Source organism: Tenebrio molitor, chromosome 8 (assembly GCF_963966145.1).
Source record: "Tenebrio molitor chromosome 8, icTenMoli1.1, whole genome shotgun sequence".
In the NCBI taxonomy this organism is placed as follows: Eukaryota; Metazoa; Arthropoda; class Insecta; order Coleoptera; family Tenebrionidae; genus Tenebrio; species Tenebrio molitor.
Window position 1 is genome coordinate 12615603 of NC_091053.1, and position 20682 is coordinate 12636284.

General features: G+C 36.0%; 1 protein-coding gene across 3 annotated transcripts; it reads right to left on the bottom strand.

The window, feature by feature from the left end:
* Nucleotides 1-771: 771 nt before the first annotated feature.
* LOC138137500 (bifunctional phosphoribosylaminoimidazole carboxylase/phosphoribosylaminoimidazole succinocarboxamide synthetase-like) lies at nucleotides 772-20094 on the bottom strand. 3 transcript variants are annotated; one of them, XM_069056922.1, is made up of 7 exons: nucleotides 19092-19239; nucleotides 18593-19035; nucleotides 17916-18543; nucleotides 17390-17593; nucleotides 17080-17337; nucleotides 6590-6715; nucleotides 772-1494 (listed from the first exon to the last, which is right to left on the bottom strand). In XM_069056922.1, the coding sequence occupies exons 2-7, from the start codon at nucleotides 19019-19021 to the stop codon at nucleotides 824-826; spliced, it is 2316 nt and encodes a 771-aa protein (XP_068913023.1). In that variant the 5' UTR covers nucleotides 19022-19035; nucleotides 19092-19239; the 3' UTR covers nucleotides 772-823. The 3 variants fall into 3 exon arrangements, with proteins under 3 accessions (XP_068913023.1, XP_068913024.1, XP_068913025.1); XM_069056923.1 differs by having other exon boundaries at nucleotides 19088-19193; XM_069056924.1 differs by lacking the exons at nucleotides 17916-18543; nucleotides 18593-19035; nucleotides 19092-19239 and adding an exon at nucleotides 19887-20094.
* Between the last annotated feature and the right edge of the window lie 588 nt (nucleotides 20095-20682).

Sequence of the window (20682 nt, forward strand, 5' to 3'; positions counted from 1 at the left end):
CTGAGTTTGTAGGGGCCGCAACTGTACCTACATTATTTCCTAAGCGGGTCATTTCAGATAAAGATGGGCTCACAACAAAACAATTACCTATACATATTTGCTTAATTAATCCGTGCCATTCTTGGTGGAAATCAGTGGAAAGGATATTTTACGTTTTGTACAGTTTTGAATAGAATATCATTTTGGGCAAATTATTATTCTATGAATTTGCACTCGCCACTGACCGAGATATTTTCAAAAAACGCGGCGCCGAAACTTTGTCCCTCCCGCACAACCGAACCAGTGCGCAACATTTTACTTTTGCCATTTAGAATATCCAAACTGTAATTACTAATTACAATTAAAGTAATGTATCATTTATCACCGGACAACTACGCATGACTGCATGCATCATGCAGATACATGTGTGTGGACTGCATGTCAAAATTGTCACGATGCACATGACGATGTGATAGCATGACAGTTAGTTGCTAACAGCAACCCCCGAAATCAACCCTAAACGTCAGAATCATGAGAACATAGGATTTTTCGGTCTACGCCCAGGCCGCTATAGACACTCTGACTACCTAGCAGGTCGTGTATTACACAATAGTTTTTTTCAAGACTTATAAGAATGACAAATGGCAAAGAACCTGCTTCATTGTGAAACAGGCTTCGGCGTATATCGTTCTACGCAACTAGGCCACATCCCCGTTTTTTTATTACTATATCTGTTGGTTGGCCCAAGTATAGATCTTCGATATGTGAACACGGTTTATTAAAACACAAAACGAGAGAAAACTGTTTTTAATATTTTAAAAAATAAAGATAAAATATTTATAAACTAAGTTCTGATCCCTTTGTCGGCCTTGGCCAAACCGACGTAACTGTCCAACTGCTTCACCCTTAACTTGCTCCACACAATGTAATTGGACAATCCCACGATATTAGCGGCATTGAGTGCCGCCGCCTCTGGATACACCACAGTACTGCACCCCAACCCCGACGGCACGTTTAAACACGACCACACGTCGTCCTTGTCCACGTTGTCTGCCTTCAAAGGTGGACAATTGATCACAGGCAAGGGGGAATTCCCCGAAATGACAGGCCCCAAACCGTTCGAGGAGCGTCCAGCCACTGCGATAAACACCACTTTGACCGAAAGCGATTCGTAATACCTCACAATTTTGATCGTCTCTTCTGTGCCTTTCTGAGCCGAGGTCACCCTCAGTTCGGTGTTCAATCCCAACTGTTGGCAATACTTTTCAATGTTTTTGCACTGCTCCTTGTCCGACGGACTTCCCATCAAGATCACGATCAGGTGGTCGTTGGGAGGGATGACATGGTCGAGTTGATCCACCACCCACTCGAAGTTGCGCTTTACCGTGTCCAGATCGGAGGCGGTCACAGTTGTCAAGTTGCGATACATTTGCTTGTCCACCATCAACCTTTTGTCGCCGGAAGGCCACAGGCGCCAACTGTCAGAGTCGATGACGTCGGCGACCAGGATTTCGCCTGTAAAAAAATTGTCCTGTAGTGTTGTGCGATCACCCGTCCAGCAACGTGAAAACTTGTCGTTTGTCAATAGTCCACCGTTGTTGATTCGTTTTGGGTTAAACGATAAACATCCCTAGACAGTAAACGGAGATGATACAAGTTGGCACAACTGCAACGATGGATGAACAACTTATAAAGCATACCCTAACTTATCATTTTCTCCTAGACTGCACTTGTGCAGTGTTGCCACGTGTACTTTCTATGTACAGTCGATGGACAAATAAAACTGGCACAAAAATGACAATCACATATAGGCTTTGCCATTTCTATTGAAACACCACCTGTTGATTGACAGTTTGGCAACGCTGCAAATATGTTTAGTAATTTTTTGCCTATTATTGCCAATCTTGATTTTTGTTGAATGTCATGTCATATTTGACTCAACGCGTCTTTCATTCAATTATAACCCAATAATTATCAAGAATTTATTGTTTTTTTCGCGAAAATAGAGCAAAATAGAAAAAAAACGAGTCCTTATGGGTGCTCACATGAAGAGAACTATATAATATAATAAGAATTATATAATAAACTGCATTTAAGTCAGCCAATGTGGTCAGTCAGAAAAATTTGTGTTGAAATTTCAGAAATCTTTTCCGTAAGTTAAAAAAGGTGTTTTTCTATCATTCTAAAAAGCGTCAGCGTCTTCAGCTTAGAACGTATTTACATTTGCTAACAGTGCTAACATTTAGTATAACATCAAAATTAAATCCCGCACTTTTTATCACACGCCACTTGGCACATGCGCCTTGAGGGGACACCTTAAATTATTGTTCTAAATTGGAATTAATTGTAACTTTGATTTTCATCTCTTCAGCTAATCTTTAAGTGCAGTTTTATTTGTTATTAATTATTATAACTCATTTAACTTTAACAGCAGAAAAGTGAGGTTACGTGTTAGTTTCGTTCACCATCTGTGGTTTCAGCATAAGAAAAAAGCATTTCAGCAAGTGTAGTTTATTAAAATACTTAATACATATAAGTACATTGAAATAAACCAAAATGATTATTTTTTTACTTAAACTTTTCCCCAATTCATTCAATTATGAGTTTTGAGTTCCTCAAACTCCTGATTTTTTTTTAATCCTTACAATCTTATCCCATTTTGCCTATATACCCCCATAATACCAATTTCTTTTTCCAGATAGGTATCTGATATTATTGTCTACAGAATTATCCAATCACACCTGAGAGGCTTAATCCTTCAAGATTCCAAAACTGGCGCCAATCCTTTGATTTTGTAATTTCCTTGTTCATTGATTAAAATTCTTTGAGCTTCCCTTAGGTTTTACCTTCCACCTTCCAGCAGGAACACTAACCACGACAGATAACCACGCTAAAAACCACTCACTCACGTTTGTAGTGGTGGACTCGCAGGCGTAAAATTTTTAGATTTCTATTGACATTTATATTAAATTATTACGAATGCACGATGCGTCGACGAGATAAATAATTGCTAAATGTGTAGTTAGATCATTGATTTATCAATTTATCATACTTATTTTGACAGTGATTTGCTTTGACGTTTTAGGAACTATAAAATGTCAAAATTTCAAATTTCTAACTAAAAGCCGTTTTACAACTAACCGAACCTGTTACACATTGCTAAATTTTAGGAAAAATCCAACAGGTGGTGTTTCGATAGAAATGGCAGAGCCTATAAATTCAAAATTTACAAATCTCCATCGTTTAATCACGGCTTTATCACAAATAGGTTAACTTTGGTATGACATATTATGTAGACACTGCCAAATATATTGACAATTCAATAGTCTGATTTACATACAGTGAGGATTTTATTTCGCTGAACATCAACACTATTAACCCTATGTTCAATTTAAAAAAAAAACATGTCAATGCATACAAGCAATTACAACCTCTAATAAAACAATTGTCATTAATGTCATTAAAGTCTTAAAAGATTTTACAATCGTTTGGCATATTGCTTGGAATAAGAGGATGGCCACTTTGAACGTTTGTTAAAATTATTTCATTAAAAGTTTCTGTTTAAACTTGTTATTTGGATGTAATAAAACTAAAATTTCAGATCCTTCAAAATAATAAAATAAAAGTTGCAAGTTTGGTTGCCTACCTAGCGACAATGTTTGTGCCGTCACAATGCATATTGACCCGGATATTCAAAAACTGAACATAGAAACCTACGTTCAGCGAAATAAAATCCTCACTGTAGATTAAATTTTAAGTGTTCCAGTTTTATTTGTCCATCGACCGTACTATCGCGGCCATCCAAAAGTGAACGTTTTTTTTTATAGTTTGATTTTTACTTTAAATCATAGGCGTCCTAAAATGTCAAAGTTTGACACTAGCGATAAAAAAAATATTCAAACAATTTTTTTTTAAATGCCACATCTCACTCCGATGCAGACAGCTAGTGCTATTGCAAAGCTAAAAGAAAATTGGTAGTTGGGTGCTGTGGCGAGAGAATTACATTGCAGTCAGGCTTGCATCTTCAATATAAAGAGGGGTTGGCAGGAAAACAGGCTTGAGAGGCAAATGCCATTAGGTGTTGGAAAGGTTTCTTTACTAAAGTTTACTTTCACTTTAATAATGTATTAATTACTTCTCAGTCTCATTTTTAGTAAAAATTATTTACTACAACTTTTTATTATTAAAATAGTAACGCCTGCTCCACGAACGCCAATGAATACAGCCTGATTTAATCTAATGAAAAATACGGAAATTTTCGCAAGCTATCGTTCACTTTTGGATGGCCGCGATTGTACATTACGGTGTTGGTGGATCTTTGATATCTGAAGAAAACAAATTGCAAAACTGTGACACAAATACAGAGTGATCAACAAGAAACCAAATCAAGAGTGCTACCTCATCTTTTATTTTATCGAAACGTACGTCGTATACTAATCACTAATCAGACACTTTTATATACTTGCTGTGCACACTCGTTTTGTTGGTTGCCTACCTCTCAAAAATCTATTATTAATTGCCTTTATAAATTTTTTGTAATTCATGAATAATGGATTTAAAAGAAAGTTATTATTAATTATTATTTATTACTGATTAAGGAAAAAACACAAAACTTTTCTAGCAGTTTAAAACATTTAAATTACTCCAAGGTCAAAAAATAAGTTTTCACAAAAACTGCTCGAAATGTTCTCCATTGTGGTCCAGAAAGAGTCAAACTCCCCTCTCATATTTTCCAAAAACACTTATGAAGCTGTCAGGTGAAATGGATTGCCAAAATTCATTTATGATGAAAATTTGTTTAAGATAATGTGTGGGTTTTATTTCTTGCAACACACAAGGGAAACAAATTAATATCCTCCTTCAAAATTTTTGCAATAAGTGCCGTAACTCAATTTAATTTGCTGTTTTAAACGCCTTATGGAAGTTGAGGGATGTTTCTTGATAATTTGTCGAACATTTTGCACCATTTCTAAAATTTGAACTAAGGACTGACCTGACTTCTTCTTAATGATGGATTATGATTCACTAAAATTAGGCATTATAATTTTAAGACATTGATAAACTTGTTGATAACCAATACCATCAGGTTCGGACATCTGGCTTGAAATTCTTCAGTGTAAGGGGGTACAAAGTAAGACCAGTCTTCACTTTCTTGTTTCACCCTCTTTCGAAAATAACGTAATAAAAATGCCGTCTCTTTAATGGTAAAACCCATTTTACAATTTATTCTGGGATAATTATTGCTTACAATTTCAATAAACGTCTGTAAATATTGCCGAAATCGAAGATTTGTTTTCTAGGTTAAATCACTTAAATTGTCAACAAAAACAACCTTGAATTTTGAAATGTGACATTTCAACGAAACATCTCCGTACCAGTGGCGTCGCGTTTGGCAATAAAGCTGATAATTTACTTACTCTTACAAATGTAAAATGTTGCTCTTATTTATCTTATAAATTGTTTCCCTTATCTTATAATAATAATAAAATGCACAATTATAATTCCAACGTCTAAAATTCATGAGGTATGATTTATTATAAAGTAGCGTTTGAGACCACAAATTGTCTACGGCCATGCTTTGAACGCTTATTTGCGTATGATTTTGCTACGACGTGACCGATAATTTGCAACGCTTGCTCTGATTTGGTTCTTGTTGATCACTCTGTATATTTTAAGTATTTATTCATGCCCACCGTCAAAATCATAACCTTAAAAATTATTTCGTTTACACCCCCACCGCCCAATGCAAGAGTAGGTTCACTCTGATCTCAATCATTTAGACCTATACAGGGTGTTTTCGAAGTTGAGGTGTTCCTTTTAACCTGTGATAGTATGGGCTGTTCTAAAGAGTTTTAGCCAAAGTCACCTTAGTAAAATGTGTACGGCAATGAAGATACAATAAGTTAATTTTTTTGAAATTTTTGAAACCGGTCCTGCTCAAATTTGCGCTGATTTGTTAAAAATTAGAATAGACAAAAAAAAATCAAATGAGCATGGACGTTAATCAAAAATACTGTCAGAGTTGTCATCTAATTAGTCGGAATGGCTTTATCATTACGAAAATAATGAACTCACAGATATGTTGCTAATGCATGAGCAATGTTATCACGTTATCAGAATGCAGCTGCGGCGTCCACAAAGTACGCAGAGCGATTTTCAGAAAGACACCATCCTGGGCCACGTCAGTTATTAATCTAGGACAGCGGAGAAATAGACAGGACCGGACTCAAAATTTTAGAAAACAATCCCTTAATACAAACATTTTACTAAGAAGATTTAGGCTAAAATTCTTAAGAATAATGTATAGTATCTCGTGTTATAAGGAACCCCTCAACTTCGAAAACACCCTGTATAGTTCATTTTAATCCCTAACTGGAAAGCAGCTACTATTAAAAAATACAATTGCTCAAACGCGATGTTCTGATTCCACAAGCGTTATCTATTGTTCGCTCGTTAACAAAACATTTGTGGAACAAGTTTTAACGAAAATAATCATTTCAATAACAAGATAATCTGATGAACTTTCGCATTATTTGTTACAATGTTACTATCGGAGCATTTTTGAGAGTGGATGTGATACGGTGTAATAATTTCGCTTTTGTAAACTTACCGGTGGTGTCGACGCCGAATTCGATCTTCATATCGATCAAGGCACAGTTTCTCGTGGCCCAAACTTTTTCTAAAACCTCGAAGACGAGGATCGAGGTCCTGGTCATGATGTCGACCTCGGTGGGTCCTGAAATGACAAATTGTCGACTCAGCAGATGCGGCAAACGTTCAGAAATCAAACAGCGTCAATCATTTTAATCTATGTGCAACGATTTGGAAGGTACGAATTTTCGAAGGGACCCCTGCAATTCGAAATTCTGGTTAAAAAGCGCCACTGCTCAAGAACAATGGCAGACAAGTAAAAACGACCTGTATAAATTTGATTCATAATTTAGCATAGAATTTAAAAATAAAATCAAACTGGGTAGGTTCCGTTTAAATAAACATAACATTAGTGTTTTTATAATATTGAGACACACTGTATATATACCGCAATAACCGCAATATTTTCCGAATGTGCAGTAGAAGTGTAGCTATCATTTAGAAAAAAGTAAAAGTTGATATCTTTAAGAACAAACAAGTTATGGAGCTTTTTCGCAACTCTGGGACAGCCTGTATAAAATATGAGAGAGATATATAGAGCATTCATTTTAAATGTTGGGTTTTGTAATAAAACTTGCCTGCTTTTACACTTGTCCGAAACTCAGTGAATCTAAAACTGTGTTCAATATATTCGGGTCCAAAATTAAAGAATGGTAGGATCAAGATCAACTTTTAGAAGACCAAGTGGAACCATTAATATTTGTTGCCAATACTGGTGAATCATCTAGTGAATTTGATTCAGATGACGATTATTTTTTTATTTGTTTACATATTTTATTATTTATTTCTTACTTATTTTAAAAGATACATGTAATGGATACTTTACTAATTACTCTTATTTCTTTATTTAGTAATCTTATTTGCCAAATACGTTATTTAAAATCAACAATCTCTTTACATTTTTTTGATCACTGATCACAAAATGTGTTTTAATTTTTTTTACTTGTGGATATTTTAACGTCTCTTTCTTTTGCTCGTCGATAAGATGGTGAAAGTACGACGTGGTACCAGTTTTATATGAACAGAGGGATTCCCACTTTACGGTACCGATACAATGAAAATTTGCCACTTTCGTAATTTATGGTGTTTTGAGTTTACAACTTTACCCAACATTTAAAATGAATGCCCTAATACCTAAAAATGAAAACATGCATTTTGCATAAAATCCAGTCTCTACTTATGATAATGCTGGATAATGTAATAGAGATCGAGATTGCTTTGTGAATTGCCTTTTGGGTTGCATTTTTACCTGATCAGGCTGGTCATCTTACGTGAATAACCCTGTAATTGTGTATTTTATTATTACTATAAGATAATGGAGACAATTTTATAATTTTATTTAATAGTCAATGAGCAAAACGTTCGAGAAACTATCAATTCCTTTCCTGCCGGTTCTTCACCAGGTTTAGATGGCATGAGACCACAATACTTGAAAAATATATCTTTATCAGCGGGCGAAGCAGGTGAGCGGGCACTAAGAGCTTTAACAAAACTGTGCACGTTTTTATTGTCTGGCCAACTTCCAAATTTGTCATTTATTATATGGTGCGTCTTTATGCGCCCTTCATAAGAAAGATGGAGGAATTAGACCGATCGCTATAGGAAACTGTTTACGAAGATTGACTTCAAAGCTAACCTGTTTTCAAACTCGTAATATTGTAAATTCGTATTTATCTCCACACCAGCTTGGAGTGGTAACTAAGCTAGGATGCGAAGCAGCAATTCATATTACACGAACCTTTGTGAATAACGACCAAAACCGTGGCAAAGTTCTTATTAAATTAGATTTCAAAAACGCATTTAACTCAGTCGAACGAGATTGCATTCTAAAAGAAGTCCAATATCATACCCCACTTCTTTACCCTTATCTTTATCAACGCTATAGGAATCCTTCAACTTTATTTTTATGTGATCATTTAATTTCTTCTTCTGTTGGAGCCCAACAAGGAGATCCTTGTGGTCCTATGATTTTTACTCTTGCCATTTAACCAATTATTTTATCTTTGGATTCTCAACTGAATATTTGGTATTTAGATGATGGAACCTTAGCTAATTACCCAGAAGTAGTTTTGTCCAACTTTAAGAAGGTTATCAATTTATCCAGAAGAATTGGTCTTGAATTAAACTTTAAACAAATCCGAGATCTTTTGCTGTTTTCGAGACACAGATTTAAAAGTCATAAAGGAATTTCAAAATTTAGCACCAGGTATTAAAATTTGTGACCGAGGAAGTTTATCTCTTTTAGGCTCTCCAATCTTTGACCAAAGCTTCAAAAACACTGTCGACTGGGAATTGGCCGCATTTCCGATATTTGCCTCCCTGCTTTCCTATCTTCAGTTCATGGTGTTAAAAAGCTTGTTTCTCTATTACTAAATTCAAAGGATAATGAGCTTATTATTCACAATTATGACGAAGCTTTAGCAATCTGGGATGTAGAAAATGAGAACGAAAGACCAACAATTCCACAATTTCAGAAGAATTGGGATATCAATATCAAACGAATAATTGCCAATGACTTAATCTTTAATTCACCTAGGGACTTAGCTCGCTTTAAGGCTTTGCAATGCAGAGAATCAGGATCTTGATTACATGCAATACCTTCTCCTAATATTGGTACTCTTTTAGATAACACTTCCTTCCAAGTTTGTATTGGTTTAAGATTGGGTTGTAATCTTTGTACACCTCATATTTGCAAATGCAATGCGAAAGTTGACGAAATTGGCATTCATGGTCTAAGTTATTCCAAAAGCAGTCTTTGACTTCTATTCATGTTAATTCAACTTTAGAACCAAACGGACTGTCTCAGGATGACGGAAAACGCCCTGCTGGGATGACTTTAGTACCGTGGATTAAAGGTCAACCTTTGGTTTGGGATGTTACTGTTGTAGATACACTTGCAGACAGTTACGTATTGAAAACATCTGAAGTCTCAGGTTTTGCCGCTGAAATGGCTTGCAAACGCAAACATAGCAAATATAGTTCAATTATTTCGTCAAACTACATATTTAAAGATTTAGCCTTTGAAACCTTAAGCCCTTGGTGCAAAGAAACCATCGATTTCATTAATGTCATCGGAAACCGACTTATCGCGGAATCAGGCGATTCAAAATCAAAAAAAATCCTTTTTGAGAGGATTTCCCTTGCCATTCGACGTGGAAACGCTGCAAGCATTCGGGGCACTTTTCCAGATTTCGCATTATTATCGGAAATTTTTGCATTGTAAATCAAAAATGTTATGTAATCATGTTATCAATACATTTCATTTTATAAGATAAACAAAAGCAACATTTTACATTTGTAAGAATAGGTAAATTACCAGATTTATTTCCAAACGCGCCGCCACTGGTATGGAGATTTTTTGTTGAAATGTTACATTTCAAATCAACGGTTTCTTGTTGTTGACAAGTTAACCTAGAAAATAAGTCTTCAATTTCGGCAAAGTGTACAGACGTTTATTGTAGATTGTAAGTAATAATTATCCCAGAATAAGTTGTAGGGTCCCGTCGCTTCGTGAAGGGACATTAGGTGGGGATGTGCAGCAACGCTATTTCCTTATTTTCGTTCGTTCGTAAGAGTGGTTGCTATTGGTTGGACTTTGGACCGCGCAAAGTTTCCCCCACCAAATGTCCCTTCAGCCGCTAACCGAACTTTAAAATGAGTTTTAGCATTGAAGAGAAGGCATTTTTATTCGATTATTTTCGAAACCGGGTGAAACAAGGAAATGGAGACTGGTCTTACTTTATACCCCCTTGCATTGAAGAATTTCAAGTCAGATATCCGAACGGGTATTCATTATCAACAAGTTCATCAATGTATTAAAATTTTAGGGAATCAGAATCCATTATTAAGAAAAACTCATGTCGGTCCCTAGTTCAAATTTTAGAAATGGTGCAAAATGTTCAACAACAACAAACTTCCATAAGGCAAGTTAATTTGAGTTATGGCACTTGTCAGAAAATTTTGAACTTACACCATAAGTGAATTTTTAATCCATTTCACCTGAATGCTTCATAAATGTTTTTGACAATATGAAGAGACGATTTTGACTCTGTTTGGACCACAATGGAGAACATTTCGAGCAGTTTTTATGAAAATTTATTTTTTGTCCTTGGAGTAATTTAAATGTTTTAGTGTCTGCTTGAAAAGATACGAGCAAGTTCTGAATCAACCAAAAATTAAACGAATAATAACTTTTGTATTTTTCTTACAGAAAACAAAACAAAGATTTGTGATCTTTTTAAAATTTTGTAATCAAAGATCATGTACAGTCGCGGCCGTTGAAATCTCAGACAGGAAAGATTTAAACACTGTATAAATTCCAAAATTTTATTAGCGTAAATAGAGTTTTAAAAGGATTATAAAGTCACTGTCAGTTTTTGACATATTAGATCTGAGTCGTGCGTAACTTCTGAAATGCCGCAATTACCTGATTTGCAAAAAAGTGTCGTCATCACCAGACTAAGGCACGGTGTGAGTATAAGGACAATATCGAGAGAAATTAATGTGGATAAAAACACTGTGTTATTGGCAAAAGGTAAATTTGAACAGACTGGGACCATTAGAAGAAAGCAAGGCATCGGAAGAAAGAAGGTATCACAGGGTAATGATGATGCGTTGTTAGTCAACTTTCTCAGAGAAAATCCCTTTGCCACTGCAATACGAGCCAAAATTGCTACAAATTTTCCAGGCTCAACGAGAACAGCGCGCAAAAGGATAAGACAAATTGAACTCCGAAATCGATCTGTGGCTAACAAAATTGTTTTGACTGTGGCAGACAAAAGGGAAAGACTGCGTTTTGCCCATCAATACTTAAATGACGATAGCTTTTGGGCAAATATATTTTTTTGCACGACCTGTATATAATGAGCAACTTTACTCCCTGATTGTATGGAGTAAAGTGGCTCTTTTTTCCTCTTGGGCAAAAAACCGCAGCCAACTCAAGCTTTTAGTCATCTTTTTTCCCCTTGGGAAAAAAACCATAGCCTATTCAACCTTTTATGGTACATATTTATTTAGAATTAATTTTTTTTTCACTCGAGGTGCAGTTTGTAGCCCGAAGGCGAAGCCCGAGGGTCCTACAAAGCAACGACGGTAACAATCATGCATTCCCGAGGTGCAGATACTATTATTTGCACGATTCAAAAATTTTAATTGAAAAAAGCCGAAAGGTTAAAAATTTTTTTTTTCACTACTAGTCTCAGAAGGCGTCATTATTGACTCTCGAACCGACCCCAGAAGTAGAATTTCTCTCCGAAGGTTAATAATAATTTTCATTATTAACCAAGGTCAATAATGAACAGCCGTCACCTAGCAACGAAAGATTTTCTTTGATTTTATTGGTTAACGTAGACAGACGATTTTCATAGCAACCGTTGAAAAATGAGAACTCGGATCGTCGCATCAGACAAACAAATTTAATTAATAATTATTATTAGGAAGGGTTTTAACGGATCTAGTAGTGAAAAAAATAGTATATAAACCACGCTAGAGAAGACAATTTTAAGCCTCGCTTCTTTATTCCCCTCGAAGCTTCGCTTCTCGGGGAATAAACTACCTCGGCTTAAAAAAATGTCTTCTCTACCTTGGCGTATAATATACTATTAACTGTCAACATGACACTTCAATTTAGCTTGACAGTTAGTGATAATTTACAAATTTTCGGCTTTTTTCTATTAAAATCGGTGAGTCATGCAAAAAATAGTACAGGGTTATTCTAAACGATTGTAGTCGAAGTAGGCCATGTCCATGTTATTACGTTTTTGCCGCTTTCATGTGAACTGTCAGTTGTGTCGCTGTCACTGTCATTTTTTAGGTAAAAAGTGCGGTGATGAGGATTTTATTTATTTTTGTTAAATTAACGATTGAATCCAGAAATATTGAGTTGTTCTACAATCAATTTTAAAAATATTGAGTTGCTTTGCACCCAATTTAACACATCATTTTGATGATTTTTTTATGTGGAACGGCAACCATAAATTTTACATTCAGTTTTCACGCCTACTTCGACTACAATCATTTAGAATAACCCTGTATATGGACCTCGGGAGTGAATGATTTTTACCCTCGGTGCATAATATACTACACTGACCTCCAAAATTAACGCATCACTTGTTACGGTTTTTTTTGAAAAGTTTTACTTTAAAGCAAAAAATTGTTATACACACTGAAAATAGAGGAAAAACATAGATCATTCTACAAGAGTAAATAAAATTTCCAGCCACTGTGTACCAAAATGAGCAAAAATATCGTTTTTGCTCAATTTTTAAATTTACTCGAAAATAATTTTTTAGTAACAGTTGAAAAATTTAATCAGTATTGACATCAATTTTCATTTACTTTTAACATGGGTGATGTTAGGAACAACTTCGCATTTAAAATGTCCGTGCAAGTGGTTTTGTTAGCCCAGAATCAAGAGAGTCGGAGGACTATAGCATATCACTTTGGTATGAACCAATCTACCGTATCTAAAGTTCTATGAAGACATCGGGAGACTGGACGGCACACAAGGAGGCGGAAACAAGGCCGAAAACGGATCACAACACCTCACCAGGACCAATACTTATGGTTAATAAGCATTAGAGAAGGGTTTCTCACTGCTTTCCGACTTCAAGATCGCATGTTAGACAATATGCACTCCGCCTGGGTGAAAATACTGTTAAAAAATGACTAAAGGAGGATCAGATACATCCGAGAAGACCAGCCACTGGATCCAAGTTAACTGCAGCTCTTCGGAGGGCCCGTTTAAACTTTGCATTAGAACATGTCAATTGGGTCGAACAAGATTGGCGCAAAGTTTTGGCCTTCGATGAATCCAGGTTCTGTTTATACAAGTCTGACGGACAGGTAATAGTGTATAGACGACCTGGTGAGTGATATGCGCAGTGTAATTTCGTTACTAAAGAGAGTTTTGGGGGAGGTTCAATAATGGTATGGATAGGAATATCTTTAGACGTAGCTACAGAGCTGGTGGTTTTAGTTAGACGCAATTTGAATGCACATCGATACAGCACGAACATCTTGGAACCTGTTGTTGTACCTTATGCCCCATTCGTAGGACAAGACTTCATTTATATGCACGATAATAGACAGCCACATATTGCAGTGGTAATTTCCGACTAATTTAGGACTATTGAAATATCAGTTATGAAGTGGCCAGCACGTAACCCTGACCTCAACTCAATCGAACACTTATGGGATAATATGGAAAAACTGTTACAGGCAATGTAAGGACGTCTAAATGATTTCAGTCAGCTAACAAGAGCACTTCTGGAGATTTGGCAAAATATAGGGTAAAATCATAACAGAAACCTCATTTTTAACATGCCACTACGTTATTAAGCTACAATTAACGCTAGAGGGGACAATACAAGATTTCAGGAAAATAATCTTTAAATTTCGATCGTTTTTTTGATTTCTCATTTTTACTCGTGATGTTACCTTTTCGAATTTTTGTATTTTTTTTTACATTTATTGCTCTTTTTTGTAAGAAAATGTGTTGAAAATATTTCCCATGGTTCAGCTGTTATTGTTGTTGACATATTTTTTTAAATATTTGAAAATTTGCTTTTTTAATTAAAAAAATCAAAGTGATGCGTTAATTTTGGAGTTCAGTGTATTTTCGGATGAAAAGACATTCCATTCTTGCAGCAATGGACGTGTTCGTGTACATCGACCAATTAGGGAACGATTTGCAGAACAATACGTTCGTCAAATAAATCGCAGTGGAAGATTCTCGGTTAATGTTTGGGGCTGAATAAGTTTACGAGGATTTGGGTTGTGTATAGTTATCGACGACAGACCTAACGGCAGTCGTATACCGAGATATTCTGCAAAACGCTATGTTATCGTCAGTAACTGAAGTTTTTGGCAATGATTTCACTTTCCAACACAATTGCCCAATTCATAAGATCTTTTGCAAGTGAACAATGTGCCGACATTGATTGGCCAAGCAGGAGCCCCGACATGAACCCAATTGAAAACATTTGGGGAATCGTGGCCAAGGAGATTAATAATTGAGTTCTGGCACAAAACCGGGAAGAATTGGTACAAAGTATTGCGAACACATGGCATCAAACTCCGAGAGAGTATATTGAGGAAGTGGTAAAGTCCTCCTCAAGAAATAGTCAATTTTGACTTAAATTGTAAATCATTTTACAATAGGACAGCCAACCTTCTTATAACTACCATAAATTATTCCATTATACCCTCTAATTTTATTGCCCCTTTGTTGTGCAGTGCCGACTCCCGACTCAAGGAAGGACAAACATCAGGTAAATATTGCTTTTTGCTGTGTTCTCGCACTCACTTCTTATTATTATTTTTAAATAATAATTTCAGAATTGCTTGATATATGATATTCCTAATTGCATCCAATTCAGCTGCAGAATAATTGCTATCTTTTGATTCCCTTTTTTTTCCTTTCCAAATTTTCCGGGTTTCGGTTCCAAATTTTTGAAACGGTGGTTTCGTTGACTCCCGTTAATCGGGCTGTTTCTTTACCGACAGCTTTACATCCCGATTCTAATAAATTTTCGTAGACATTTCTTATAGGTAATTTGTTTAGCATCTTTAGAGTAATGCTTCCTACGTTTTTTTTTCAGTCCTGCTGTAAAAATTACAGGTACCGCTGTTATAATTTGGCATTAAAATATACACTCTTATCTATATTTTTTTACCTTCATTTTCCTCGTTATTATCAAAAATTGTTTCAACGTCGACCATCTTCTCCTCTTCGCAGTTCTCTTCAAAACGACGCCACATATTTAAACACAGGTTATAAGTTGAAAAATACACTCTTTTTATTGTGGCGAATTCAAAATATTTCTATTTTCAGTGTACGAAAATCAATCGACAACTGAATACAAAATTTCTTGAACAAATGCCTTAGGTAGACTTTCTCTAAGTAGGGGTTGCTAAATATAAAAAAAAAAATACCTGATGCTTGCCCTTCCTTGAGTCGGCACTGCACGACAAAGGGGCAATAAAATTAGAAATTATTTATGGTTGTTATAAGACGCTTTGCTGTCCTATTGTAAAATGATTTACAATTTAAGACAGAATTGACTATTTCTTGACGAGGACTTTACTGTCGATGCCAAGACGCCTTCGAAAGGTGATAGATGCCGATGGCGCTCAAATAAAATATTAATTACTACCGTTTCGTTATTTTGTTTAATTATTTCAAGAATTATTTTTGCAATAAATTTTATGTTGTACACCTCTGATTTATGATGCCAAAATTTTGGCGTTGTCAAAGTGTCTTAGTTTTCGACGGCCGCAACTGTACCTTATAAAGGAATTTTATGTATATTTGGCTCAATTTATAATTATTTTATAAACATGATTCGATAACATTAAAATTAGTTCATGAGTTTATTTTGCTTTTAGAATTTGATTGTCTACCTACTTACTTGCTGCATTTTAAAAAAGGTTTTCGTTCTTTCCCTTTATTCTAAAATTTTGAGTTGTAAAAACGGAAATTGAAAGATAACCTAACAAATACAACATGACGCATTTTTCACCAAACAGTGTTGCCGGTTGTATTTCTAACGTAGAATGCAGTGTTGGTGGAAATTTATAATTGAGACAGACTTTAGCTGTGTGTTGTTTCATTAATCAATAATAATGATTAATAAAAACCTTCTTTTAAACCCATTATTCATGTGTTACAAAAATGTATAAGACTTGACAAGACAATTAAAGTCCATTCAAAAATCAAAAAACCACCAACGTCGCATTTTCCTCGATAATTGCTATCGGCAACGCTGTCTAGTGTAAAATTTGGTGGGAAATTTATCGGGGGTGAGCGATAATAAAACAATTTGAACGAAATTCGAAGCAATTGAATTTTATTTTGAATCAAATAAATGTCATAATTTATAGTTACCAACATAGTATGAAAAAATAACTTCCTAGGGTTTTTTAAATGTACCAATCTAAAGCAACAGATGGTGGTTTTTTAATTTTTGAATGGATTTTAATAATATATTTTTGAGAGGTAGGCAACCAACAAAACGACTGTGCATAGCAAGTATAAATCAGTGTATGATGAAACTAAGACGGACGTTTCGATAAAACATAAGATGGGGAACCACTGTTGATTTGTTTTCTTGTTAATTACTTTGTAGAAAAAAAAAATATATTTTTAGAAAATTTCAATGTTCGTACGATCTTATGCAACACCGGCAAGATTATATCAATAATTACATCTCCAGTTCGGCTACTTGTCTCCTTCCATTTTAAGGCCTTAACAACTAAATTATGACAATCCTTAACCTACTGGAATGTTCCGTCCAAGAACAAACAACTCCAAAGATGTTACAGTACAAAATTTCGAAAGAACGGCATCTTTCCGCTAAGGAATTTACCGACGAACGAAAAACACCGTCGATCCATCATTTGCACTCTTGTAACTAAATCTTCAACAAACTGATAAGGGGTTCAACTCACCAATCTCCAACCCATTGACCTTGAACTTTGCCGAGATTATCTGCTCGGTGGACCATTGGGAGTTTTGATTTGCACCATCTTTGAAGAAAGTCTCGTGCTTTGGTGGGTAGAAGCGATAACCCTCTGGGACCCCGGGATGCCTCCGCACGAACGATCCAGTCGCCAACCTCCTGGTGACCCACTCGATGGGGATCATCTTGCATCGTTTTGACACAAACGCAACATCGGTTGCGGGTTTAACGAACGACGTCTTCACCCCTACCGAACACTTCGTCAGTGTTTTACTCGAATTTGGTGCTCTCTATCTTACCGACTGCGTTCAGTATTTCGAAAACTTTCCTGTTGGTCTTGTTCGAAAGTGCCGCCTTGCCGGCGAGGTCGTGAGCTTTGACTCCATCTCCTGCGGTGATCCTGTCCGTGTTCAACAGGATACACAAGTCGGGGGACCCTGGCAACTCGTACACCTGCTTGGTTTTGCCTTCGACGATCAGAGGCCCCAATTTGTACTCGCCAACTGCACAAAAAAAAAAAATCAAACAGTTCTTACACTTCTTACAACTTTTACAATTTGACATTTTCACAACTGTTTACTCACTGTCATACAACGTAACAACAATCTATTTGACGAAATTGTCAACTCTAATCAAATCATTTATGTTTAATTTCCAATAAATTAAATATGTATCTAAAAATTCAAACAGGTCGGTGACAGATCTTCCACTCTGAATGATATATACTATTTTATCTTCAACCGGATCACAAAACAAAAATTCGGACATGAACTCAATTATTTTCTTTTGCTGCAGTTACAGTAAAATGACAATTTTCAAACTTACAATTTTCTATTTTTACGGGACTAGTTGTTCCAAGTTCTCTTTTGTCAGTATCATCACTATCACTTTCAATTTTAATTGTAATGTCTACAACGCTATTTAAATTATTTGATGTACTAGGTTTGTTGATATCTAATGGTGTTAAGACTTTCAGCACTGTTTGTTCTCTATTTTCTATGGAATCTTTTCTGCAGCTCTCTGTGACAGGCATAGAACGCCAAGCCCTATGCCTCTCTAAGGCAGAAATATCACCATTATCCACTAACAAAGTGGCTGATGTGCGCCTGAGACAGTGACCTGTATATTCATGGTAGTTAGGCAGTTTTAGAAAAGAGGCTATTTCTCGTGGAGCAGATCCAATTTTATGTTTCCCCATAACCATATTTGCGCATTTACCATTATGGTATTTGAGCAAAAATCTACTTATTTTTATGTCCTTTCGAACGGAGATGTACTTTCTACATATTTCCAGGTAAAACTTTTCCACAATAATGAATGAACGTGATTTATAATTCCTTGTATCTTGAAGTTTTATTAGAATTGCTGAGCCCAAATCCTCAATATCTCCCATAGTCAAACTAGTTATTTCATCACATCGACAACCACCAGTCACACCTAGTATCAATATGACCTACAACAATAATTTATAATTCTTTCCCTGAGGAACTCAGACATTTTACCTTTGTAGCCAGGTACTTTTCATTAGGAGCATTATGGAGAAAGTTGTCTACCTGTTGTTTTGATAGAATTTTCGTTTTTTTTGGTTTGTATCCAGCATTTTTTCTTTTTAAAAAAGCAAGTAGTTTAGTATACTTTCCGAGTCGAATATTGTGGTTAATATTTAATTCCGCCTTTAACATTGAATAATGACTCCAAAGTGTCGAACTCTTCAGGTGTTCATTATTGGACAAATGGTTGAAGTATGTCAACAAAACGTTTTCAGAATAATGTGAAGCTTTCTGTTGTTCTGCCCATTTCAAAAATCGCCGATAGGTAAAATCGTACACTTTTCGAGACTTCGGTGGGATCAGGTCCTCCACAGAGTTTGCTGTGACCTCCGTTTGTTCTGGAGACGAACAATCCATTTCGATTTTAATGGAATCGGACATATTTCACTTATTCGCTAAATATAACAAAAATAATCAAAACGTGAATAGCAAACGATTACAACTTACTCACAGATGTTTACTTTTAACCGTTAAATGCACAGACCCTAGATAAAGATACAGACCACAGAACAAATACAGACCACAAACTAAAGAAAAAGATCGGCCATCTTGCTATTTTTGATTTTGACAGCTGTCATTCATTCATGCACATGGGGGACTCGTCTGCACCACAGTGGAACCGGTTAAATAGTAAGTACTGGGTTATAATTTCGTAATTTCGCTTTTTCAGAGTTTTTTTTAATAGGGATAATTTCATTCTTACATATTTCGTGTAATTATTGATAAATAAATGGTGACAAATGCTTCTAATGACCTTACATTTGACTCAGTCGAGCCGCCTGTGGACATTTTAACTCCTTGAATTTGAAGTGTTTCAAGTCCGGCGCGATTTTCAACCGCTTGAAGATAAAAATAAGCATTTTACATATTAAAATATACAAAACAATAATACAAAAAATAGTTTTGATAAATTGCATATTTCTTTAAATGTTAATTATTTACTGTCTGAGTCAACTCACTCAACATACACAATTTTTTGCCACTGATAAAGTTCTCCCAGAGCTGCAGCGGTTTTATGGCAGGGTACCATTGTATAAACGTTAACAACACCGACAATAGGTTTAAACCGCAAGTACAACCCCTAATCGTAAATTCGTCCAAGTACTACCCTGTAAACTGACAGGTATAGAACGAAAATGATGATTGACAGGGGTCTGTTTATGTCGCGTATCGGCATCTCAACAGGCGTAATAATTACTATTGCCCTGCCATAAAACCGCTGCAGCTCTGGGAGAACTATACTTACCCCCTATTTCAAAATTACTCTTTCTCCGCACGCTGGCAACTCTACTCACGGCAATACCATCACCCGCATCTTTTTCACTTTTTATCCAAGTTGACGGCACGTTGAGAGCTAGGGTTGAGAGATAGACATCACTGAGGTCTGACTGAGGTGGTCCACCTTCATAGATTCCGCCTTCTTGACAGTTGACTTTCATTTTCTCCCGTTTTGCAATAGGAGACGCGGTCTTGGCGTGTTGATCGACGAAGTATTTTTTCTGGCTGGACACCTGCACAGGACAATTCTGTTACAAGAACGTTGCGGGCGGCCGGACTACTCTGACGTTTTTACAGCACGCGCGGCAGAAAATCCTGTCATCTTCGGATGTGGTTGCAGCCAATTCCGCTGAATGCTGAGTTTGGCCATTTTTCACCAAGATATTTCTCACTTACTCGCTATTTTTTGTTGTGTAGCCCGAGTAATCGGAAATCGCACTTGCACAACACTTTACTTTAATTGACTGACCACCATCGTCAAATCAAATCAAAATACATTTTGTGTGCAACCGTACGCGAAACGAGCACTTCGCATACCGAGAACAGGCTGCGAAATTCAATTAAAAGTAAGGATGTGGGGTTCAATATAATCGGTGTTTATTTCTAGCAAACTAACTAACTAAATACAAGTCACAAAAAGTAAGCAGTGTATCTAGGAGAGAGGTTAGAGAGCAGCAGCTGAGTCCCTCCGAAAGCACAGTTTCTTGTAAATGCTGGCTGGGTGTTGATCTTTTGTAGGCGTCGGTTGGCGTTCTCTCGATGGT